The sequence below is a fragment of the Dendroctonus ponderosae genome, unplaced genomic scaffold (assembly GCF_020466585.1).
Source record: "Dendroctonus ponderosae isolate FM_Combo_2020 unplaced genomic scaffold, Dpon_F_20191213v2 Dpon_F_20191213_6, whole genome shotgun sequence".
NCBI classification, from domain to species: Eukaryota; Metazoa; Arthropoda; class Insecta; order Coleoptera; family Curculionidae; genus Dendroctonus; species Dendroctonus ponderosae.
The window spans coordinates 6,708,872-6,735,997 of record NW_026018814.1 but is presented as its reverse complement, the minus strand read 5'-3'; the positions used below and the strand labels follow the sequence as shown (position 1 = coordinate 6,735,997).

At 35.8% G+C, this 27,126-nt stretch overlaps 1 protein-coding gene and 1 long non-coding RNA gene across 34 annotated transcripts in view; both read right to left on the bottom strand.

Moving 5' to 3' along the window:
- The window catches only part of LOC109540437 (microtubule-actin cross-linking factor 1), a 125,510-nt gene that overhangs the window by 55,806 nt on the left and 42,578 nt on the right, over positions 1-27,126 (bottom strand). For 24 of the 33 annotated variants that reach the window (XM_019908812.2, XM_019908802.2, XM_019908807.2 and 21 more), the window contains exons 4-9: positions 18,303-18,359; positions 18,045-18,134; positions 17,815-17,985; positions 2,386-2,665; positions 669-856; positions 435-590 (exon numbers count right to left, since the gene is read on the bottom strand). In XM_019908812.2, the coding sequence (XP_019764371.2) occupies positions 435-590; positions 669-856; positions 2,386-2,665; positions 17,815-17,985; positions 18,045-18,134; positions 18,303-18,359 (942 nt within the window). Of the gene's footprint in view, positions 1-434; positions 591-668; positions 857-2,385; positions 2,666-9,784; positions 10,320-17,814; positions 17,986-18,044; positions 18,135-18,302; positions 18,360-27,126 lie in introns of those variants that run through there. The other 9 variants (XM_019908818.2, XM_048667623.1, XM_048667625.1 and 6 more) reach the window with 2 other exon arrangements.
- On the bottom strand, positions 23,415-23,964 carry LOC125504915. The gene is made up of 2 exons (XR_007281801.1): positions 23,745-23,964; positions 23,415-23,583 (listed from the first exon to the last, which is right to left on the bottom strand). It is a non-coding gene; the product is annotated as an uncharacterized LOC125504915 (long non-coding RNA).

Genomic DNA, 27,126 nt, shown 5'->3' with positions numbered 1-27,126 from the left:
GAGTTCGTTTCCGAGACGGAATTGAGAATTTAGAAGAAATAATCAAACTTCGGGTAGACCCTGATTAAGATTGTAAATTTTCTTTCTGTCGTTATTGGTATGTTGCAATGGTTTTCAGTTCCTTCAAATATTTTTCAGCGTGTAAGCTTAAGAAGCTGTTTTCGGCATCAAAACTTCATTAATTTTCGATAAAAAGACTAGTCAGTAAAATACAGCTTTTGAGGCTATCAAAAAGATCCTAAGAATGAACCGTATATTCGGAATCGTTTCTTCAATTTTAGATTGTCAGGGTCCCCAAACTTGCACTTGCACAGAGCAGCACAAAGCACGGATGAATGAAAAATAAAAATACACATTTTATTGAATAAAACAGCAATTTCCAATATTCATGGACATAACGGTGGGTTGTTGTCCGTCCATTAAATGTTTCCTACCTCTCCTACGCTCTTGAAATACTTCTCCAGATCTCTGAAAAGTTGATGGCAGTATTGCTTATCCCGTTGTCTGGGTGGGATTTCATCGGTGCGGAATCTGGTCGATTCGGCGGCCAGTTTCTTCATTTCGATTAAAGTTGGGGGGAAATTACGGTCCTAAAATGAAAAAAGTACCGGGATTGCATTGAAATTCTTCGATTGCCTCAACTGATCTGAAAAGCGTTTCGAACTGACCTGCATTAGACTGTACTTTTCACGCATCCACATATGTAGACTGGACGCAATTTCCCTGTATTCTTGCATTCTTTGTTGAGCTGCAGAGTCGTAAAGTGGATGAATTGGAGGCGGCTCCGGGAACACTTCATGCAGGGACGAAATGTACGTGATGAGCGACTTCTCGTCAGGTTCATGAGTGTCGACATCTGTAAAAAAACATGCGCATACATTCAACGATTTTCAAAAATTAAGGTTCATAACACACAAGACCTTATTGGAATAAAACTTGCAAAAACTCAAACCGCCTCCGAAGGGGAGCGACCCATTTAAGGGGATTAAACCGACTAGGAAAGCTATGTTTCACTGCAATATTGGATTAGCGCTTTTAGGTTTTCATGGCGGAGTTCAAAGAGTAAAACGTTCTTCATTTATGCAGCGATCAGATTTTTGTGTTGTTCGGATCGAACGTTTTTAAATCGAAGATATTGAAGAACATAAAAATTACAAAAATATAAGTAAGCAATAAGGAATAACAAATGCCATAATCACAAGCTATTCAAATTTCTAATTTAGTAAGTCTTCTCTGTTTCTTCGTAGAGAAGCACATGTTGAAAACGCGAAAAATTAACTGTGATTCGCATTTACTCTACTGGATTAGTTGAGGAGTAACTACTGAACACGTGTAGTAATTGTACTTGGATCGTTTCGGTCCAACATGCATCGTTATCTTCTAACAAATAAACTCAGATTTTTATCGGTGAGATTTATGACGAAGGAAGCGATAAAGAACTTCCTTCGTCATGCTAATTATATGCAAATATCCTCATCTCGGCCAATTCGCAAAAGGAGTGTCGCGTATATGGCAGGAATGCAAACAAAACACGGATTTACGGCGTCATGAGTAGCAAGCAATTAATGTTGATAATTAAATTTGTGATCATTATTGCTTAGAAAATCGAGAAGTCGATTAAAAAATATATAAAGACTATAAGAGTAGTGATGAAATTGTGAAAAATCAAGCGGATGGAAGATTTGTTTGTAAATAAAGCTCATATGTTCAGTTAAATAATGCAATAGACAGTACACAAAGTGAAGATGAAGTTTAAGGAATTAGTGCAAAGTTCGAAAGAAAATGGAACAAATTTCACAGTTTAACATTAGAGCAATTGTGACCAAAGCCTTCAATTGTCTTCTATACAATCTTGCAAATAAAACTGAAGAATTCTAACTGCACATCTTAAACTATATCAAAAGAAGGTCAATAGAACTAAACGGAAAACAAAGATCAAATATATTCGGGTACCAATAAAATGTTTCAAGCTTAACGAGAATGGAAGCTGCCCATCAAAAATTTGTAAAAAATAAGAGTCAACTTTTAATCAAGAAAAATGTTGGAACAAATTAGAAAAAAAATCATTTTGAACAAAAGACACAAATAATGGGGAACTTCTGAGGCTCTGTCTAGTGACTACAGAAGCGCCTTTGAATCAACGAGATACACTGGGATACTGAACAAAATTTTGTCGGAGATGCTTTGAAGATTCACTAATATACACCTTTATTGTTGTGTTTGATAAATATTTAACGTGAATGCCCGCTCACTATTTCCGTTCTGCCATCAATCAGCCGCAGATAACTCTAACGACCATCATTAGATCGGACAGCAGAAAAATTGCTACAGTAAATCAAAATTGGGATCGAGACTTTGGCGTCTAATCATCTCGAGTTCGCTTACCTTCCGGATCCAAGAGCCTGGTAACTCCGTATTCCTTCTCAGCAACAAAGAACACCGTTTCCAGACGCTCTCGAGGTCTTTGGTTGCGCACTCGGCCCCAATCGATCAGATCGGGCCTGTTGCGATGGAGAATGGAGCTGAACGCCAATCCATCGCGCCAGGATTTGGTGAAATCTTGCACCTGAACCCCTGGGTACTTGTGCGTGGTTCGTTTCGCCCATCGCAAAAGATAATCCTTGGCGGACACATTCGGTTCTTGGCCCACGATTATGTCGGAGATCTGCAATGAAGGAAATCGAAACAAGTTAGCTTAACATGATCAGCACAAATTCATGGCAGATTAGAGCCAATTGATGTGATTACTTGCTCAACATGTTGGCACGCCTAATGATCAGTGTTAAACAACGTGATTTATTACGAGAATAAGAGCCTAATAAATCCTGCCGTAATTGGCTGAGACATTGAGTGCAAGATTAGGCATTGTAAAAGACGTGGGTGTAAAGTGGAAAAGTTTATGCGGTTAATTTGATAAAAGGCGATTTTATGGACCGCACTGAACAATCAGGAAAGCGCTTTATTCATTCCAATCACTTAAGGCATTAAGATCTTGTTTGAAAAAAGTATAGCGAAACACCGGCAGCTGCATAAAATGAATTCAATATGCTGGGAAGAAGTACAGGTTTTTTTCCAGTACCGGTTCCAGATGCAGCTAAAGCTAAAAGCCTGAATTTTAAAGGGGATGAATGAAACACCCCGATGAGAAACAGTCGTAATCTTTTCAAAGGCTACTGAATCGCAAAAACGCATTGCGAATGCCAAAAGGAAACTCACGTTGCATTAGTACCGTTATGCTTAAGCGTATGTATACGAATTCAATTCCGTTTGAGAGCTTAGCAATTAGGTGTAAATAATGTAATTGGCGTGTTCAGATATCAAAAATTAATTAATGCGAACTTATTAACATTAGCAGGTAGATTCGATTGGTTTGGCACAGATTTCAGTTTATTGTGTGTTCAGAAATGACCAAATCTCGCAGCGCGGAAGCCGAAAATTCATAACTGTGATTGATGATGCATTCTCGAAAACATTCGAGCCGGTTGTGCTGAGAGGAAGTGGAAAAAAGTCGGAATTCTGTTGCTCCGCAGGAATTAAGCCATTTACTACTCAGCAGGAGTCGCTATTAACAATTCAGTCTTAAACACACATAGAGAAGGTGATGTAACTGTACAGGATGTACCATTCTTGCGCTTTTTCCCAATCCAAGTCCAATCTTGATTGGCACTGTTGACTATAATCAATTAGGTAACCAGAATGTGCTCCACACTGTGAACGTTAATTGTAAGAGAAGCACTCCTACATGCAAGAACAATGTATCGTCTAATTGCTCCCAACCTGTTCACCTATCAATACACAGCCAATCAAATGGTTTACAGCCCAGTCCGCCCACTCATAAAACTTTCAGATGCAACTAATACAATCTCGAATGCCCCCGATCTGCTGCTCACTTTGAACAGCGCTCATGAAGTCATCAGCAGTCCTTAAAAAGGCTCAATTCAAGCAGCCACCCTGACCCTCCTTGTCATTATAACTAATAATTGGCCGCCCACTCTGCACCTTGATCGAAACCATGATCAGGCTCAACAAACAAGACAAATCTAGTGGGATCGGACACGAAACTGATTATTTGCTGGAATTAATCTACATAATTTACATTCCAGCCGAAGCAATAATCAATGTTGTAAATAAAGGCAATTGATCGACAACAAGACTGATTCGACATTGAAAAAGTAGGACTTCTGTTTATGGCAGCATTCGCTATTCAAGAACGACAATAAACAACAACAAGCTAGACCTACATGATTTACATCCCCATGTGTCCCAACTTGGGTAGGATTTACAGGGCGAATACTTGTTTTAATCTGTTATCTTCCTMKTSAGGMGWRAGASAAATGCGWKWTTMKTTMSAAYYRRACATTWACTCGGCTTYGAACAYACCAAATMRTKGACAGAAMCWTTKTCAKGCYAACGTATCTCAGAGTGGATCAAATACAACTTCTATATAAAGACTACTTTTTTTGCTGTTACTAATATTTTATATCCAAAGAACGTTTGATTAAAACATAAATATATAGATTCTCATCGCAAAAAAAGTAGTTTGGAAGCTGCAGTTCTTATAGAAAAGAAACGTTCCTGGCCTGACAATCTTTCAATGATCTGGAAGCAGAGACTTGAGCTTGGAACTCGGCAAGAAAATAAGCCTCATTTTCCGCTTGATAACCTCATGATTTCTAAACTTTCGAAAAATCGAAAAATGCAGAACATTTTAAGCAAAAGCTTGTAAAGTTGGGAAAAACGAATTTGAAACTGCAATCGAGCTGTTATAAGCCTGCAGAATTCGGTCACAAGGGAATAGTTATTTTGGGCATCAAACTTCGTCTGAAAAAACCCTACCTACTTTCTAAATTAAGCAAAAGTAGTAATTTGTGAAGCAACTTTATAGAAAATAATTTAAAAAAAACTTCAATCGAGCTTTTGTAAATATGCAGTTCACTCTCAACAGGGAGCACAGTATCTTGCATTCAATACAAGTTTGAACCGAAAAGCGGTGTTAATATGATAGAAATCGAAGCTTCAATTGAGCTTGTGAACATCAGCAGCCCTTGAAACTTAGAAAACTTTTATTTAAAAAAAACGAAATGGAGAGTTGCAAAAATGACATTCACATCGAGTCATTTACTTATTTCCTTCTGAAAATATTTCAAGTTTTCAACTGCAGACGTTCATCAGCCGAACTTTTAGGCGCAATAAACAGCGTAGAACTCAAAATATAATTACGGGAAAACTCGAATTCTCCTTGGATGAAAGGACATTTTTAGAGCTCACAGCGCTGTAGAAATATCCACAAGTGGAAGCTTCTTTAACTGGGATCTAGAAGTTGATTTTTTTTTAAGAACTTTTAGGTTGGCAACTGAACAGAAGCCGCGAACGTTGGCCTAAACTCTAATCAGTTTATAACTTTCCAGGTGATTACGCGTAAAAACTGTATAAATACCAACAAGTCAAAGCTTCTTCAATTTAACTTTTATGAGAAACAAATTCAGTTTAAAGCGCCATTTATTTTGTTAGAAACTTCTAAGTTAAAAAAAAAGACCACGGACACTTCTACAATCTGGTTTCTGCTGAGTTGAGGTCAGTTGGTCAAAGTTTTTGCCCAATACTTTTCCACCTTTGTTGCGTGAAAATTTGAATTCGTCTTGGATACAGGAAAATTCTCCAGGCTCAAAGCTGTAAAAATACAACAAATCAAAGCTTCTTCAATTGAACTTTTATGGAATGTAAAAGTCGCTTTCAACGTCGTCTCTCAAATTTCAATTCATTTTCCAAGACCGGCGTAGATCTAGAAAATTGAAGAAACTAAGTCACTTAAAAGTGCCAACTAATTTTTAAAGAACTTGCAAGTTTGAAGAAGAGAGTCCAAAAAAACTTCGACCATTCGACCTCTGCTGAGTTGAAATTAGTTGTTAGAAGTTGTAGGTACAATAATTTTCCAACTTTACTACGTGAAAACTATAATTCCTTTTTGGATACAGGGAAATTTTCCGGACTCAAAGCTGTAAAAATACTACAATTCAAAGCTTCTCCAATTGAACTTTTATGGAATGTAAAAGTCGCTTTCAACGGTGTATCTTTATGAACCTTTACAAAACAAGCCTTTTCATTTCAAATACAAATAGAATTAAATTCAAAGCAGTAACAATTTATTTAAGAACTTCTTCAACTGAGCCTTTATAGGAGATTTGAAAGTTTACAAGACAACAACGTTGACAAAACAAGTCACACCCAAGCACCCAATAATTTCTCAAGAACCTTCAACTTTAAAGCTTAACATAAAGAATTTATGGCGGAGAACTTAAGACACTTCCACACATATGTGGCCGAAAAACGAGGTCAAAATCAGTCACAACCAGCAAACAAACATTTCAAGGAAAAAATAGCAATTCACAAAGAACAAAGAATGAATGCGTATTCTTCGTGCGACCCAGTTGCCAAAAAAGTGTGAAATTGGTGCTGAAATGTAATGTGTTATTAAACAGCCCGAACTTCCAACACTCTTAGCTTCAGTAGTTCGATAATATTAAGAGATCAAACAGGCGATGGAATTTGGCATAATTGCACAGGAGAAAGGCGACTTATAGGAATTAACAATACTTCCGGCTCCCGAGCTTATTAATAACCAGGCTTTTCAAAAAGTTGAATATGTAGAAAGGTTTAACTGTTGGACCGGTTCGACGTTAAACCTCGATGATAACGTATCTAGATCATCAAGCATTATTATTTATAATGCTCTCAGTATGCTGGCTAAATTTAAACCTGACTGTTAACCAAGGTTGAAAAAAAAAAAAATTCTAGGCCAAACTGGCTATGACAATAACCTCTGGCCGGTCGCTAGTTGATGTCTTCGTCCAGGTTGGTCTTTCACCGTTTCAGAGTGTTTGTTTACAGGCGCTTACAGCATTTTAATTATAAATAGTGACGTCAACAGATAAATATTGACGCCATTCCGACAAAGAAGAGCAAACAAGCTGATGTTCATGAAGCAATGTGTGCTTTGCTTAAATTCAACACGAAAAATATACAGATTAACCCAATCCTGGATAGGAAGTTTCCTATTTATGAAGGAGAAAGGTCGCCTTTGCACGATCCTCCATGGCCAGTATATTAGCTCACCCAGTATATAAGCGCACTTTTAAGGTGGGCGGTTTCTAATTAGGAATGGCAAATTCCGGTGTGCAATAAACATATCCAAATAGCTTGTTTGGGAGTTGATTAACATACAGTAGGTACGTATGGTTCTTTAAATAGACAACAAACCTGCATTGTATCAAACAACCGAACCTAATGGCGATTGAAAGTGGCTTTGGCCATATTACATAAGCGCACCGAGTGAAACATGTCTTTAGGTAATCGAGCTTCCTATATGAAAGTGACAATTTTATGGTTTAGTGTGCTTTTGTCCAAAGAGGTACGAATCTTTAAAAGTTTATTGTAAGGCTTTAAAACGAAGTTTTCTGTCTGGGAGTTGCAAAGTATGCAAAAAGTAGTTCAGATTTTGAAAAGTGTTTCTCAAAAAAGGTTTCGAAAAATGTTTAGCTTAAACTGGAATTTTCAATACTGACTTTTAAATTGTAAAAATCCAAGTCCTGCATGAAATCATTGGCAAATTAACCTTGTCAAAGCGACGAGTTGTTTTTATCACCGGTATTACGAAAAATAAGGACACTTGCGTCAAGAACTGTTCAATTGTCCATTTATACAGGGTGTTTCTTTACTAACAGAGGGTGCGAAAATATTGAATTCATTTTCTAGAAAAGTGATTTTATTTAGCGTTATTGTTTTACAGTTGCCAAATTTTATTTTTCTAATTAAGTTGTTTCCCAAAATTGAAATACCTCAACCTCTAGAAACCTATAAGAACCTAATAATAAAAAAGCAATAATTCTTAAAGTCGCCTGGTATGGGCCTCAGCCCTGATCCATCTTGTATACAGGGTGTCCCACGAATATGGCCTGATATCCGTAATTCGGGAAAGTTACATTTTAGGTATATTAGGCAATTAAATGAGAATAATACTTATTTTTGAAGCTGAACATGTTTACAATGTAAAAAACGTTAATTTTTCTCTGAAGGTTTATATTGCCAATTTGACATTGTTTTGGGGGCAACCTGTCTAACGATCTGTTAGGGGTCTAAGAAAATTACATCTTTTTTACGACTTTGCAAATTTTTAATCATTTCAGTCGGTATCGGTAATAATATTTTCAAAGCCGTTTAAAATGGGGATAAAACTTTGTACATAAAAAGTGTTCAGAATATAGATGAAACATACATTTTTAGTTGCATATAGTATACAGGGTGCTTTCAAGAAGTGTGACAAAATTGACATTTTAGGCAAAAATATTTTGTTTAATGCAAACTTGTTTGTTTAGTAAAATTTGCGTTTTTTTAATAGATCGTTAACCAGTTTTGCTATTACCAAGAAAATTGTATTTGTGGCTTTTTTAGACCGACAAACCCAAATACCCTCTTACTTAGCTTCTAAGTCGTTGATTCAACCGATCAAAGATTTCAATCCATTGAAATTCGAAAAAATAAAAACATTAAAACATTATAAGGAGCTTTTAAATTACAACTTTCGGGAACTGTCTTTCACTCATAACGCAAATATAAGAAAATTGGAAAACATAAGAAAACTTAGAGCATCTTACATGCAAACAGTCGAAAATTTCTCATGAGTCCCAAAAATCCTTTCTAATCCTGCTCAGAAGTTAAGCAAAATTCCTAATCTTTATTGGGTGGATAATTGGACATTTTCCTTTATATCTCGGGAAAGGTGGAAAATAGTGAGTCAATTCTAACTTTTTTAACGAACGTTTATTCTTGCATATTCCAGTTCTATATCAAGTTTTTTGTTGTTGCTAAAACTTTGTATCCAAAGAACGTTTGACCAAAATATTAATGAAATGTTTCAATTTAAAACTTGCACGTTTGAAAAAATATTTGGTATGAAAGTACGTTTGGGCGTCGACTATTTTTGTATAAGACAATTTTTGTGGGTCAATTTACGACAGTATTAAGGGTCAAATTTAAGGTAGTTCAAAAAATCACTAGAGATTTTCAATGTGAAAAATCTTGAAAACGGTAAGAGATTGAACACGTACACATTTTTTATTTGAGAAATTTGGGATAACGCGATAATGCCAACAAAAAAGCGATATTTTAAAACCTAAACAGATTTCTGAAGTTTCAGATTTCTAGCGCCAGTTCAGAACTGCAAGCGAAGGTCGGATTCTTCGATTTAAAGAACTCCCAAACACAACATTTTTGGGTAGTAGTAAAACTGGCTAGAAATATGTTTAAAAAAACGCGACCTTGGCACCCTGTACCTCGGAAACGATGAAATTTCGGACAAATTTGCCTAAAACCAATATGCGTAGGAAATTCGTAGGAGTTTGGTCCCATTACTTGAGGACAATCCTGCATATTGAAATAGATAGATTTTTCGGTATAGCAGAAAGTGCCACTTTTTTTCGTCGATTTAGCAAGACCAGAAATTTTCGGAGATTTGTAACTGCATTTTTCGATTTGCGGCTTTATTTGTGACACCCTGTATTGATCGGGAGTCATTCAAGACTTTTTCGGTGAAAATAAGACAAGAGTATTTTTCAACGCGTCGAACCCCCAGCGCTCTGCCTATTATTGCCGGCCACCCTGTTTGACGGAGGACTTGTGGGGGACATAAATAACTCGCTTCCGAAACGAATAACTATTTCCATCGGTGTTCCAACGTGATAACCCATTGTTGTGGTGCCGACCGGAACCAAATGCCGGAAATGCTAACCTTGACTCTCTTCACTGTCATCTCCCCCGTGTTGGCTGCAACATCATCCGCACTTTGAATGCTCTTCTGCTGGGCGCGTTTGAGCAAATCTTCCGCTCTGCTCTGTTCTTCACCTCGGGTGAGCGTCGTCACTTTTCGCACAATTCGCGTGGTAATTCTGCGGGAACCATCCTCACCCCGCCTATTCGTTTTGATCGTTTCCAGCGAACTCCCCAGCACCTCAGTGGAGAGTCGCTTCTTCGTATGGATCGCCTGGAGGTTCTCAGCGTCGCCATTCACCTGATCCAGACTGGTAACGATCGGGGGCCCTAGCGCCGGACTAGGGCTGTTTGAGGTGGTTCCCTGCATGAACAGTCTTTTCGAGTCTTTGGAGAACTTGTACAGCGACATGTTTCTTCGGTTGATTGTTAGCGCATTAGTGAAAAATTAGTTGCCGAAGAGTCAAGTTGCGAACGATGAAAAAAGCGCACTGTAAATTGCCGACGTGCAGGTGTGTAACATCAGGTGAGCGCGGTCTGTACCTACTGATGAGGAGCGGCGTTTTGCAGGAAAGTGACTGCTTTGTGTAGGATTATCAGGGCCGTACACGGGCGTTTGTTTTTTCTAGGGGGGACTGAATTTGCGTTTTGCGATCGAAAAATCCGACCAACCTTTACGCGCATTGCCTTATTTGGGAGGGCCCCTGAAAATCATCAATCGGATTTTATTTGCTTCATGTTGCATACCCGATCGGAAAATCGTTGCCTGAAGACTTCGTTGACATTCTGTTTTCAATATGTGGGAGTGGGAATTTCCATTCTTGTGCCGTAGAACAGCTGCTGGTTTATCGTCTGTTTTACATACAGAATGATGACTTCTTTCGGCCGCATATTGGAATTGTCATCTTCAAATCTTGATGCGCAGAATACGACTACATAGTTACTATTTTGCAAAAAAGAGCACTTTTGTACCCTTTATTATTTTTGCTAAACAAAGTCCCGTTTCGATATGGAATGGAATAGAAACTTGGATTGCAAAATCGCCCTGTATAAATAAAAATTCGCGGATTTTCTGATCCAATTTTATAAATAATAAAACAAAAATCGACGGCTGTGAGGGATTTTTCAAATAATAAATGACTTTTAAAATAAAATAAATAGAGCGCAATTGAAACTTAAAATTGCAAAATTTCTATCACATAAAAATTCATAAGAATTGGGCTTTAGCGACCAACGCTTAAAACTGGTGAGTTTTTTAGTTTTTAGGTCGTCGTCAAAAATAATTTATTCCTGACGTTTCGCAAGCACGGGTGCCCGGCATCTTCAGAGGTGGTAGCTCGTTGAGCGAGCCCGAAAAGCTCACCAATTTCTACTCGCTTTATTTCTTTCTAAATCAGTTCAGGATGTGATATTTTTCAGAATTTTTAATGGGAAATAGAACCTTTTAAACAGTTTTACTCTACAAAACAGTACGTTATATTGCGTTTGAAAAACAGTGCAAATTGCATCTAAAGTCGAATATTCTCATAATTTTAATAAAGATCAAAAAGGAGCATGCAATAACAATAGACATTTTAAAATTCTTTCGACTTTAAAAGTCTCCTAACTTTTTACGACTTAGTTGTCTTCTTCTAGAGCAAAATTTCCGGAAAAGCGCATGTAATATTTTAAAACGAGAGGACCAGATATTCTTCAAAAATAAATCAAAGTCTTAGTTTTCCAATGCAGTTATCCTGACACACTGTTCGGTTCAAAAACATTTGATTCAACATATTAATTGCATAGCATAAACAGCCCGTTTTTTATTCAAAAACTGTTGGTTTCCTAAACTTCCGCCTTTTTTCGATTGTACGATTTTCTGTAATAGATCAACTCATACATAATGCAGAAATAGACACGACAGATAATTCAAAGAAAATATTAAGATAAACAAAGCAACCAAAACAACCAATTTAGAAACAAAATCGTTACCAATTCCTCGAACATTGTATTCCACTTATCACGCACAATTTGCAAATTGGGTTTATCTAAACGAATAATGAAAGAAGCTGTTACAGAAATAATGGCCACTTAGCCAAACCAGAATCCGCTCTAGACAAGTTTAGGCATTTTTTTTTCGTAGCATCACCAGTCTAATTAAATCGATTAGGGGGCTTTTGAGTTGTTCGAAGAAAAGCAACAAAAGCTCACCGTTACTCCTGTTACGATCCAACAATGCGGACGATCAATTTGACTTGATAACCCGACTAGGATTTATTTAATTAACATGGGCAAAAAAATAGCAGTTTGTTCGATCGAAAGCATCTAACTATTTTGCATCGAGTTTCGGTTTCGAGGTATTAACACGTCAGACGGCTTGGTACTTACTCGTTAAGAGCTTGAATCAATATCAATAATTTTATTTAAATGGGGCTTTGACGATAATCGTCTGGAAATTAATACTCAGTGTCTTATCATTGCTACTTTACAAATACAGCGTTATTAATTAGCTAATTTATTGGTAAATGTTAGAAGATGATTATATGCACCGCAATAAACCTATTAATAAATTAGCAGATTTTGTTGCAAAGATACATTTTAAATTCAAGTTTCTGACGCAGATTAGCGAGTTCAATTCGCGCTTTACATTCATGTATGTATGAATGTAAAGCGGCATGTTTAAACAAGTCTCTTAACGGAATAGTAATAAATCTTCGGGTTTTTTACTGGGTAGCGAAAAACGTTGCTCTTGGTTGGGCATTTTTTAAACGCAGCAGATAAAATAATGGTTTTGAACATGTGGAAAAAGCGTGAAGTTTGCCTTTGGGAATATTGCAATGCGAACAGGCACTTTTTACAAAAATGTCAACAATAAACAAACTAAAATCGAACTGCCAAGTAAAGCATGAATCACTGAAAGGGCTAATAATTAAATTATTAAATAATTATGTTGATTCTGTACTTATGAATAGGTATTTAGTTTGCTCTGACGGTTGATGAAATCAGTGATAATCCTTTCTGTCGTGTGAATCGCGTTCTTAGATGGGAAATATAGAATTATTGGCCTATGCCAAGTACGGTAGTTTGCGGAAGTGTAGTCAACAAAATGGAAGATGGGGCGCCAGCTTGCAGAAACCAAGTAAGAATGATCCCTAATTTATAAATCTTTTAGCTTGAACTGAGTTTTCCGACAAGCACCTGAAGTTTTATGGATTCTTTATACTTCTCTTTCTTCAAATTGGAAGATCCAAAGCCATCAATATTGGCGAAAATAAGTGAAGATGAATCCAAAATCAGACAGTGCTCATAATTAACATTTTTTTTCACAAAAAGAATTATCGGGTTATTTTTCAAAATGCGACAGGCATGGCTTGGGGTAAAATGTGAAAACTTTGTTTCCAAAAAAATCTTGATCAATTATCTTCAAAACTAAAACGAATAGACAATTTTTAAGCACCTCACTGGTTAAAAGGGGGAAAGGTTAAAAAGTTCCTATTTCGTAAAATTCCACAATAAGCCGGCTACTAAGGGTTTTTAGCGGTCAAATTCAGCAAGAAAATTGCGAAAATCCGGTCTTTGAATGTTAACTTAAAAAAATATATTGAAAACTTCCCTCTAAAAGATTTTAGAAGAATTTTCCTCTCAAAATCGAAACTTGGTGAAATACGCCACTGTTTTCAGTGAACCCATTGTTCAAGTACTATGGTTCCGGTACCCGGAAACAGCAAAATCGTCAACAGAACGAAAATAATCGATTTAAGACAAAGGAGAAAGTGTTTAATATTGCAGGTTCTGAACAAATAAAGAGGTTGCATTTAAAAAACTGTCGCGAACCTATTGGGTGCCTATTAACAGACGCCTAAATACCTAAACATCGACAGAAACCAAAATTAAGGCAAATTCTACCAGACACTCTTGAAATTTACTTGTTTAGCATGTGGTACGAAAAAATAATGAGCCACTTGTCGAATATCGAAATGACACAGTGGAACCTGACACAGGTACATAACAATGGTATAATTTTAGTTGTTTTATAATTGGGATTGGTTCCAGGTGACCAGCCGACCATAATAATATGCCTGCCGGTGAAAATTCTTAGATGCACAACAGTAATGTTTGTTTAAACGAGGTTCAAAGCCAAATTGAATTTACGTTGGTCCGGTGTTTTTGCCGGTTGCTTTACCGCAAAAACTGTACATTTTCTGGCCAAGTGTCGAGAAAAAATACGGTTTTTGTTGGTCAAATGTTTGCTTTTGAATTTCTGGGTGTTCCGAAACGAATTCAAAATTTGCCGATTTTATTCTCGCAGTTTTACGCTAGTTGATTTTGAAAAAAACACGTCGGTAGACGCTGATTATCCAAACACTAAAAACAGGGAGGTACACGAAAACTTCCAAGTTTTATAGGTTCAGAAGTTCAGCTGCTTTATGCCAAAAGCACCAGATTTGTATGGAAGATTCAATTAAATAAAATATTTTTTTAGAAAGTGTAGTAAAAAGTGTTCATATCACAGTTGACCTTATTTGTACCCACAATGTGCGGGAAAATCGGTGACACGCAACAAAGCACTAAATTCGACAAGAATCCATTTCACTTTCTCACCAGAATTAACTTTTATTCATTAGGTATTTGGCTTCAGCTGGTTTTTTCTCCTTTGCCTCTAAAGAAGCTTTCATTCAAATCCCGGGACCATAAACTTATAGACTTGATGATTTTGAATAACTTTTTGTATTTGGTTTATTTTAGTAAGTCTTCTAGTAAATCTTGAATTGATTGATATTGAATTGATACTTCTAGGAAATTTAGACAAACAAAATGGGAAAAATTACCAACACTAATGAAATAGAAAATAAGACCCAGAAAAATCAAATAGTATACTTGTTGCAGTCCAACAAGCGACAGACCGCAAAAACATCACCTGTTCCACCCTAAGGTATATTTATAAACCATGACGTTAAGTTAAATAATTATCCCACGTATTCGTTCGCACACTTCGCCATTTTTGGTAGTGATACATAAAAATGATCCCAAATCTGAACATTTATTGAGCAAGCAATCAATATTTCAAAATGTGGCCTCCCAGCAGGACCATATGGTTTCTCCGAGCCGAACTATCTGCATTTTATATGTTATCAGCGACTTTTCTACATCCAATTAGCAATTGTTTTCAATTTGCATTGCAAATCGCCCCGATTAACTAACTGTTCGAGTGTAGGTTGGACGAAAAAAAAAACAAACTCGAACCTTTTTAGCATCGAATCTAAGTAGAATCAGCAGGGATCAATTGAATCTACTAGTTAGGAAATTTTGATCATTTAGAGCTCGTATAAGATACTCTCCAGATAGTAATTAGGCTCGATGCATCTTAATTAAGCTCCTGCAGACGGCAATTAACAAGTAGCCGGTTAACGGTTCTTTGGCGCATTGCTAAAAATAGTGTTGAATCATTCGTTTGGGACAATAAAGGTTTCCTTGCGAATTGTTATTAAAAATATGGCCAAGACTGTGAGGTTTCGCATCCTTTAATCACCGGTTCAGTGGGTTCTCCTCTTCTCAATGTTTCGCCTGTATTTGCAGCAGGTGTCCTCAAAAACGCAATGCCACGACATATAAAATAAAAAATGACTAAATTGTAACGAAATTAGTCGTTCAGTCGAAGGCAGCTAAAGAAAGACTGGAAAATATTTTTCACCGAAAATTATATTTTGCTACTTAAATAACCCTGCTGTATTTTCATTTCCAATCAATATTTTATTCCCACAGGTCAATAGACTGTATTTGACAGGTTCAAAATTACATGTCTCTAATGTCAGAACATCAATTAAGATTTGCAATAGACTCATGTCATTTGTCTGTAAATATATCTTTCTCCGTCATATAACTTCGATTTAAAAAAAATAAACGATGTTCAGGAGAATGTCAAAACCACACAACGCAAAACTGTCAAACTGACACTAAATCCAGACCCAATAATGCACATGTTTTGTAACAAAAATTAATGGAACTGTTGGTTTTGACTGTCATGGAGCATTTCAACTAAAATTCCTCTCACAAACTAGTTAGTAACAACTGAAAAATGTTGTTCTTTATTTCCTCACATCTTATGTCAATAAATGCATCCACCTCCGTCAAATATGCGCGATCAAAAAAGCAGAGACGATATCTAGATGAATGTCAAAGTCACAACAACTGTCAAACAGTCCACTCAAACAAACATCCGGCAACCTGACAAGGTGGGCTTATATCTGGCAAGCACAAAAGTCCACAGATCTTAAAATAATAAGTGGAAAAGTGAGATTTGAATTCAAAGATTTTGGACACTTCACTGGTTTTCGATTGGAAATAGCTTAAAATCAACCGAAAAAATGCTGACTCACTGGTATTTCAAAGGATATACGATGTCTAGGTGAGTGTCAAATGCACACGAGCTGTCAAACTGATAACGCAAACACTCATTTGTCAAACTGACAATGTAGACTTACCATTGTCAAGTTCAAAAATGCCTTTTTCATATAGGTTATATTGATAGGTTTTATAAGAGTGTCATGGAAAATTTTATAAGATTCTGGGCATGGCAACTTGAAAATCACCATTCGAATTTATTGGAAAGAACGCCACTTATCAATGAAGGTATCATTGTTCGTCATATACGTTCAAATAAAACAGGATAGACGATGTTTGGATAGCTATCAAAGCCACATGAGCTGTCAAACTGGCAACGCAAACACACATGTGTCAAACTGACAGAACAGACACCATTGTCCAACCCAAAAATTCACAAATAAAAGAAAATAAGTAGAAAGGTTGGATCTGATTAAAATGGGTTAAAATATTTCGTACAATACAACGCAAGCAACATCAAAGAAATTTATTTCAAAAAATAAATAACAAAGATTATCAAGCATTTACAACCCAGAAATCCGGAATCTCTTTACAAGCAAGCCAGTGAAACGCAATAACATTTACAAGAAAAAAACGAAAAAAATCCGTTCAAATCTACCAGTCCGACCTGACCTTTTCTCTTTGCCGTCTAGAAATGCCAACGATACCAAAAACGGTAAATACTATCTCTTGGTTAACTGGGAACGGCATACCATCGAATATTACGAAATCGAAAGTGACTCTATGGTAGACATCAGTTGGGGAGGTATTGTGGGCATACCGGTGAAATTAACGGCAATTTGGGTCATGTTGCGACCGAAATTACGTAACCAAGCTGACAAATCGATTTATCTACGCAAAATCTCCCCGTTTGGTAGTGTTGGAGCGGTTCTTCGGAACCAGAAGCTTCGAGGGCGCCACCTGACGGTGGTAAAGCGAAACGAGAGTTGAAAGTACTGGCAGTATTAGAGATTGTTGCAAAGTGGTGAAGGTGGAATTTTGGACAATGGTGGATTTACGAAGAGGTTATTTAATAATTAAAATAACGAATTTGGCGAAGAAAATTGATGTTTACTTAATTTAAGAATTCCTGTAAGTAACAAATATAAAAACATTGCAATCGCTTCTGATCTACCGGTCAAAAAAAGCATTTACATTATTTTTGCATTGCACAAGTAAATGGTGATGAGCTCGAAATATGTATAATCTTAAGAATAAAACGATGGTTATATAAGTAAGTCTTACCTTTCGGGTCTACCGAAATGTGTGCATTAAATATAGGGAAAAAACTATTAGGTGTGGCTCAAAAATGTACAGAGCAGAAGCAATTTAAACAAAATTAATTGACTAATTGTAAACTGTTTAGATAATGAGCCAAAAAGGTGCCAATCAGCGGACAAAATGACCAAATTAAAAACACCTGAAATGTCATAGCTGAAAATAAATTAAGCGATAAATAATGTATTTATGGTCGGGCCACAAACAAGACCAATTTCAGAATGTTGTCCGTCCTACATGAAAAAAACCGTGTACTTTGCACGTAATAAAACAACCAGTGGGCAGCAGTCAGTCAGTGGTTTGGGCGTTCATTCACAACCAACCACCTGGTTAACATCAATAAATTATATTGATTTAAACACTTGAAATTTGATCTAGTTCGGGGCGACAAGCCAAATCAAAGCGATCACTGACCTGGAAGTGCAAAATGATGGTCCATATCAATCCTAAGGTCAGCTTAGGGTTTCCATCGACGATATCTTCCGATCGGATATTGACTAGTTTTACGTTTTTGCAACGTAAAAAGTGAAGAGCAGTGTCGATGTTGTGCAGCATATGGAAGCGCATCTGTCCTTTCTCTCTCGGCTGAAATGCACATAAATCATTTAAATTAAACTTCCCCGCTCACTTTTCATGGGACTTACGAGTTGTTCGCCAGTTAACACCTCCAAGAGTGAAATTAAGTTGTGCCCATCGCGCAGGTCTTCGAAAAGGTCTCGGATGTTGCGCCGCGCCTGCAAAAAAACAAAAAAAAATCAATTAGAAACTGAAAATGATGTGCTAGAAATAAGAATAAAACTCTACAAGTTTTCAAAAGCCTATCTAAGGTGCGATAAGAACGACAGACAATGAAAACACGCTCAAACATGCAAAACAACACAACAAACACTGGATCCACTTACAGGGGGGCAACAGGGACTGTTGTTGATAAAGACACAGACATGAAGACACGTGTACGTCTGGAAATGTTAGAAAATTGTTGATTTTAGGGATAATTTTTGAAAGAAAAAATACAATAGTGTTTTTTTCTTTAGCCACTAGACGAGGTTATGTCGAATGTAAATGGAATTGAGTTTTTAAATATTTAGTCTTTCTTCTTCACGACAATGTCAGGCGTCATTTAACAAAAATTACACAAATTGTGCTGGGAAACGTTGGCATATCCTCCCTACAGTACAGACTTGTCACATTTGGACTTTTTTGGACCGCTTCCAAGCGCTTCTTTCAAGTGTTCATTCAGACATCTTTCAGCGGCTTGATGACGACTGGAGGCAGAAGACATTGCGCCACAGTGGCTGCATAAATGTCCGAAGAGTTTCTATTATGACGGGAATAAAAAGATCTCAATCGACCAGAAAAAATGAAGTTCTAGGGCGGTAGATTATGTATTTTTTTTAAATTTTGCAAAAAATGTAACATACGACCACAATTAAGAAAATAAATATATTCCGTTTATATTTGATTTATCCTCGTAACAGTGTTATTTTAGGAAGTTGCTATTCGTTTTACTGTATTTGCACAGCTGAAGTCAATCGTATTGAAATGAATTGAATGTTTATGGATTTGTATAAATTGCTATTTGAAGTCGAAGAAAATTGATTTATTGGGCTAATAGAACTATTTTCCTGTTCTTCCGATTAGATATCGGCAACTTAAAGATATGCGAATATTTCGTATATGCTCTTTCTCGAATGAGCCCTAAAAACTCGACTCTTTTCCATTCGATCTTTTGAGATTTTAATGAAAAATAAGGCTGAGAAGAAACAAAAATCGATGGTTCTACTAACAGGAAAGTTTCACACTGATTATTTCATTTTCCCCTCATTTTTGGCAAATCTGGGAAGAAAGTGAAAGCGAAAATGCGAGTTTATATAATATTTTTTCTTTGATTAATGAAAATGAAGCAGGTCCTTCATATACGAAAGGTCAAAGAATTAGGCCCGGAAAATAGTATATAACTCATGAAACTTTTGTCCCTTAAATTTTTATTTGAGTACTTTCGTGTCAATAATGTACTTTCTTTTTTTTCATTGGTGCTTTCGAACTCCAAACAGTTCCAGTGGCGTAGAAGTTAGAGAAAAAAACGCGTCGGATGCCTTCAAATCTCCACTACTGGAACGTTCATTGAATTCGAGTAGGATGCAAAAAAGGAACTATTAATAGTGGTAATATGTGTGGAAGAGCTCACTCCTGTAGTCCACAACGATTCCTCACATATTGGCAAATTAATAACATTATTTTTTTACACATACAAGCACATAGAGAAAAATGGAGAAAGTTTTTGTCATAAAGAATCTACAGTTTTTCATTGCGACAGTTAGAAACATCGCGCATAAAATATTGTTTTCTTCCATTCGTTGGAGTTGGAGAACATGTTGACAAATGCGAAAAATGCGACAGAAATAACTAGACAAATTTGTATTGTCATGTACGTATTTCGAACAAAAGTTCATGTATCATGTTCATTAAACATGTAGACAAGACTTTTTTGCATTATTAAGATGTCTGGAATAGGAAATGCTTTTGAAGTACAAGCTTAATAGGGTAAATATAAAAATAAGTAAAAAATCCTTTGCCGATTTTAATTGAAATTTCAGTATATGGCTAGTTAAACTAGGCATCTTTTGAAAGATAAATATCACCTGTAAATGGATTAAAAGAATCGCATGAACGAAAAAAAGATCCATTTTTAGTTGCCTGGCCTAAGGCAGTTCTAAAATTGGAATAAAACTACCAAGTGTATTTTTTATGCAATAAAGTAACCATTTGCCCCGTCATAGCAACATGCCGTGAACTTTTCAAACAATTCGGCTAAAACGCGATTTTCAGATATTAAAAAAAAATCAGTTTATTTCCCTCATTTTAACATGTAGGTGGTACATATTTCTAAAATGCTTCGATGTCGTTTTATTTACTGAACATTCAATTTTCAAATTAACTTTGTCGACTAGTCCTTGTGGGGTTTTTATTTCTATTTATATTTATTTTTTCCTAAACACGGTCATGATTAATAACTTTTTAGTTTGCAAATCAAGCAGTAACTCAGCAAAAGCTGCGAAAGTGTTCTCCATTCTTCTCAACTATCATTATTCAAATTGAATAACTATTAAATAAACTTAAAGAGAGATTAATCTTAGTACTCAAACTAGGGAATTTTTCGTTGTCGAAAAACTCAGCAGTTTTAAGCATTTGCTGCGAAAGCCACACTTTTTTTGGGTTGAAGGTCTGTTCGTTTTAACTCGACAGTCTCAAACATCTCAACTTTTTACCCTCATTATGTATGCTTTTTCATAAAGTGATATTAATGATAGCAATAATTTCCAGCTAATAAGGGACCGTTTAAACGATCTCAACGCCGACTGAAAGATCCTTGAGTAGTTATCTTGGAAATTTGAAATTTCCCTTATTTGGTTACGGCCGCATAGTTTGCCATGGTAGCTTGTCCGCATCTAGTTTTACACATTAATTTACCGACATATCTAATATCGCGCACTAATTATGCACCGAAATTGGTCATGCATAAGATTCCACATAAACTATGCGATTTTCTTTGTTTTCGGTCCTTGCTGGGGCTCCGATAAGGCAACGCGATTTTTTCCAACGGCATTTCAATCGTGACCGTATAGAATAAGAATGGAGGATTCTCAACTATGCCAGCTGGGCTTAAATGGGATAAAATCTCCGTTTAATGACAAATTAATGTGTCAGATATTGTCACGAAGAATGGCGATTGCTTCGCTGGCTGCTTATAAGGGCTTCGACAATTACAAATATGTTTGTTGGGATTTGCGATTTTCAAGTCAAGGCGCTTGGCTCCATAAAACGGTGTCTTCATGAATGATTCCGCTCGTCAAGTCAAATGCGTTGATCAGTTGAGGCATGAAACGTCCAAAAACAAGTACAATTAATCGGCATTATTCGTAATTGGCTGATTGAAAGGGGGCGAGCTGTTTACAGCTTCATGCTCGTTAGGGAATTTACTGTTTGTCTTTAAATGTTAAAAGGTTGTTGGGTTTTTCTTCTCACGGCTATTTGCTACGAGTATATTTGATTTTATTGGAAATGCGATGAAGGCACTACATACAGTCAAATCAGATCAGAAGCAAACGAAACGATCGGGCAGGTTTGAAGGGTTAAATCTCTTCATTCTTCTGAGTTTTCCCAATTTTTCCATTTCGGTTAAAAACTTGCTAGCTTTCCTTGGCGTTTGGCATAAATTTGCGTTGTTTTTCTTGGTTGGCAAATCTGCATTTCTTCAAGGAAAATAAATCTATATGAGACGCAAAACCGTTGGGAAAAAGGCAAATTCAGACGCAAATATTTACGCGAAATCTTTATGACCCAAAAAGCGGCCTTAAACGGATTCGTTAATTAACAGGAAATTTTGAATAAATACTTCGTCAATAAAATGAGCGGAAATGTTCGTCAAAAACACTAAAACACAAAAGCGATTGAAAATAAAATTACAATTCGCGATTACATAAATCACAATAGGAAATAACGGGTGGAGATCTAAACTGAAGAAAACGGTCCTGCAGATCTGGAAGCCTGAGCCTCTCCAGTTTTCTGACTTTTTTCAATTTAATTTTACACTAAGAACATACTGAAATCAATGCTGTAAAATGGATGTCTTTCCAAGGATTTCTTCCTTATTTTTTTGTTTGGCTGGCAAAGCGTCACTTTTCCAAGGAAAATAAATCCAGATGTTCCCTATGAGACGCAAAACCGTTGGCGAAAAAATGTTTACAAAAAAGGCAAATTCAGAGGCAAATATTTACGCGAAAGCTTTATAACCCAAAATGAACCATTCACGGCGTTCAACGGATTCGTTAATTAGCAAGATACTTTGTTGAAATTCTTCGTTAAAAAAATGGGGGAAATATTCTTAAAAACACAAAGACGAGTGAAAATTAAATTAAAATGCGCCATTGCATAAATCACAAGAAGAAAAAACGGGTTGACATCTGAATTAAACGAAACCGTCTGGCAAGCCTGGAGGCTTGAATCTCTTCAGTCTTCTGATTTTTTCCAATTTTATATTTTATTCTAAGAACCTACTGAAATCAATGCGATCTGGCTATTTTCTCCAGGGTTCTTTTCCTTGTTGTTTGGCAAAAATACTAAACGCTTATTTCCGTTTATGTGTAGCAGAACGGAACTTTTTCAAAGAAAATAAATCCAGATGTTTCGCACGAGACACAAAGCCGTTGGGAAAAAAGTGTATACAAAAATGGCAAATATTTACGCGAAAGCGTAATGACCCAAAAGAAACCATTCACGGGCCATAAACGGATTCGTTAATTAGCAGGAAATTTCGCAGAAATTCTTCAGCAAAGAAAATGAACGGAAATGTTCGCCAAAAACACAAAGACGATTAATCATGGAGATTCAGCTCCAAAAAAACGCTTTTAAAAGACATCGATTTTACACAACTTTTTAGAAATTGAAAAACTTCATAGTGCAGCAAGGCAATGTAAAATCCACTTTAACCATGATTTATTTCGCTCAATTCAAGTACACTTTGAAATAAATGCTCTAAATTGCGACTAAGGCCAACCTCCATTGATTCCAGGTAGGCAAGCAGTAAATGTCCCAAGCAATGACAAACTTTTCACGCTCTTATGATTTACTTTCCTTTACTGTATGCCAATGATTCATAACTCATTAGGTTTTGCATTGATGAAATTAATTAATCTTATAAATATTTATAGCGCCAATAGCTCATATGAATGGTCGCTAAACCATACAAGGCGCACCAGGACAGTTAGTTTTTTTCATATCCTTGTTGTGTTTTAATTAGTGAACAACTGATTTTATCCTTTAAAGGTGATTTCTGTTGAATTTATCGGAAATTTCGAAAATAGGGTAATTATAACCTTTGTTTAGTGGCTAAATGCGGTTACTTTAAACAGTCTTCAGTCGGTTACCGATGTCCAGATGCTCAAGCATCATTACAAGCGTCTCACCCAACATTAATCACAATTTACGGGTTGTCAAAATAATAACTCAAAAAAGCACACAAAACTAGTCTCTACTAGTGATTTATTGTCGATTGGACAAGTCGAAATTCCCAGATTTTTTTATCCAGCAAGTTCACCGCAAACAACATGATTCCTCGGTCTGTCCGTTAACTTTTTGCCGTCTTCGAACCATCCAACCGTTAATTACCTTCTTATTAATCATCTGTTAAATAAAATTGAAAATTTTAATCATTAATAGTCATATTTTCCTGATGTTTTTTGATTTGATGCTTGGAATGGGCTAAACAAAACCCCATTAAGAATGGCATTTCTTGTAAGAAAGACGCCAGAATATTCAGCGTGATAATCATAATCTTTACTTACGATGGACATTAAAGATCGTCGACCTGAAGTAACAAAGTGTCACGATTCATGTTCCAATAATTGCGTCTTATGACCCACATCCGGATTTTTAAAAAATGACAATAAACAGTGTGGTTTGTGTTAAAACGCCATCGATTATTGTTTCTTTATGCCAAGCTATTGATAAACAAACGTTAGTTATGGCTTGGAAATGCGGATAAAAGTTATTGTTTTGCTTTCGGCGTTTTTCACAGAAAATTTTTAATGTTTAGGTTTAGCAATCTTATGGAAGATTTTCACGAAATTAGAAAGTTGTCAATTGCTGGCTTACCATTAACCATAGAGGAAAAGTGAACACCCCGTTGTTGTGGAGGTTTTATAGATATTCTCAGTTGTTTGGAAATTGCATTGTCTCAAAAACAATAAGGAACAAAAAATGTAAAATTTTCTATTAGATGAAGCTCGAACAGCTCGAGATTTGTAAAAATCAGCTTTTTTCGATAGGAGATTTAGTTTTCGAAGAAAAACTGTGGCAAAAACGAAGGAAATTTAAAGTTGTGATTAACATTTTTCGCTAAAAATTGTTCAATTTTATTTCAAACAATTCTCACAGGCGGTCAGATATGGAAACGTTATACAAAACAAATTGACTTTTCTTCCCTCTATGAGTTACCGAAGGAGAACGAAAAATTTTGTCCATCATCATACATAACTTTTTTTTCTTTTCTTTTTCAACTTTTCAACATAACAAACATCGATAAATTTGATACCAATCCACTTAAATGATTACGTAATACGAGGAATTGATGATGGATGAATTATAATTCAACAGAAATACTGCCAAAGAATGTGGTTAACGATTTTTGGATACAAAAATTATAAACAATAATTAGCCGAATGGAAAAATTTTTCTACTTTTTTCGATTTTTCCTCGCTTTGGTGGAAAGAAAAATGATCTTGAAAATTGAATTCAAGTAAAAGTTGGAAAAAAATTGTTTTTAATATGAATAATCCAAATTTGAGTTAGAACTTTAATATTTGGATACATGCTTATTTCAAAAACGATTAAATTTAGTGTGTTGACTATTTTTGCTAAACAGTCCATTTTTTTTATGAATAAAAAATATTTAAGTACTTTTATTGTCTTGAGAGCATAATCTCGAATGAGTTCTACTCGTCCATTATTCCTTTAGAATAATTAACACTTTCAAGCCCTGAATATATTTGCAATTCTACCATTTCGATTTATTCGCCTTTATGTTCCATTCAGTTCAACCTATTTACGAGTCAAGTTTCGCTTTTTCAAATTTGGTAGACAAAAAGACACTCAAGCAGAGACATTTTGCTGCGGTTGTCTCAAATGTTTCTTCAAATACAGTTTGACAATTTCACGCCAACAAAATGTCCTTTAATGAGGATATACATATATCCTTGTTCAAACTAAAAAAAGGATCTGAACTGCAGGCTTCAGCGTGAGTTTTTGGAAGCTGATAACTTAGAAAACCGTCCGGACCATTGTGCATAAAAATGGACCGATTTCAATTGCAATTTTCCTTTCACCTACATTTGCCATAAACTTACAAAACGTTATTTTCCTCCTTCCAGCTGTAAGGAATTTCCAAAAAAATTTAAATCATTACTTTCAAATTAAAAGTTGAACTTATCTTGGATTAACAAAATTATTTCTTCATTTAATCATAGTTGCAATAAAGCGCGACCCGACAGGTTACGATTAAAAATTACTTTCGAATTAAAGGAACCAATTTTCTTTAGCTTTTGAATTGTTGAAAAAGCCAAAATTCTTTAGTTTTAGCACGTTTTAGAAAATACCGTCACCTACCTTCAGATATCTCCAATGCTGCATTAACAAAAAATTACACATTTAATTTGGGTACAAATGCAAATAAAAACATCAATAAATTAGTAATATGACGATTTAAATAACACATGAGAAAACACGATAAAATGTGCCAAATAAAACTCTTCCACGTTGAAACTCATGAAAGATTCAATTAACAGTTCTAATTATTCACTAATCTAATAAATCACTGTTTGACGATTTTCTTTTATTCAACTGTATCTTGAATGCACAATTATTTTATTGTATGTGAGAGCCGCCAGACTTCAGTTAACTCTCAAACCTTTCAAATTGAAGAGAAACTTTTGGTGCCACTGCTTGAAACTTATGAGTTTCAGACGGTCGATTCTTTCCAATAAGAAACGGAAAGTTGAGTTTCTGCGAATTTTCAGATCACTTACTTATTACTCAAGTCTAACAACGATCATTTAAAATCTGCAAAATTCGATGCTTTTTTAAACTTTAAGTCGTTTTCTAGTCGGTGATTGTGGTTTTTTAGTGGCTGCTCTTCTTATTAGTCTTGACTAACAATAGAGAGACTTGGGCTTCTGCAAATTTTCAGATGACACCAAAAAAATCCCAGAAGTTCAAGTCTGTTATTTGCATCAGTCATTTAAAATTTGCAAAGTTTGCTTTTCTAAACTTCAAGTCGTTTTCTAGTCGGTGATCGATCGGTATTTACTTGGGTTTCTGCAAATTTTCAGATGAGACAAGATACAGTTCGTAGAAAACAAAGTCTTTTATTTAGTCAAGAACAATAAAGATCATTTAAAATGTGTAAAACTCGATACTCGTTTGAACCCGCCGAGACTAATGAGAAGAAAAGCCATTAAAATTCACAAGCTTGCACTTAAATCTACTTAAAATTTAAAAAAAGCAACTAATTTTGCAAATTATAAATGATCGTTGCCAATTTCTTCTTCAATCTTTAAAAAAATACCTAGAAGTCACCTTTATGGTTGCCGCGTTAAATTATCATCCAGCCGGATAACATCTCGTCATGTTTAAACGATTCTTTGAAATATATGTTAATTGCAATTTGCACTTGCAATCCGATATGCACGAATCGGATTCCTACCGTAAATTGCGACCTGCAATAAATCAGCAATCGTTACGTTTCGAACCTGACATTTCTATCATGGTTTCCACACATTTTGCAACGAAAATATCGATTGTTTATAATTTTTATTATTAATAATGATAGTAACAGTGCCCGCGGCTAATTTTGCATGTTCAGAGCAATTGATTGCTTAATGACTGACTGGCTATGATCATGATTAACGTTGATGATAAGCAAGTTTTTTTCAGTTAAATGCTTCAATATTTTCGTTAACAAATTGAAGCAACGGTAGAAGTTGGGCTGCAATGTAATTGGAGAAATATGAGTAAAGTTCACATTTGGTTACTGAGTTGCTAATTGGCGCTAATTTTTCCCGTTAGGATGAGTGTATAATTTAGCGGTCACTTTTACGCAATTTGAAATAAATTGGAAAATGCAACATTTAGTCGAAAGCGAACGACAACAAATAAAAACAAAGACGAAAA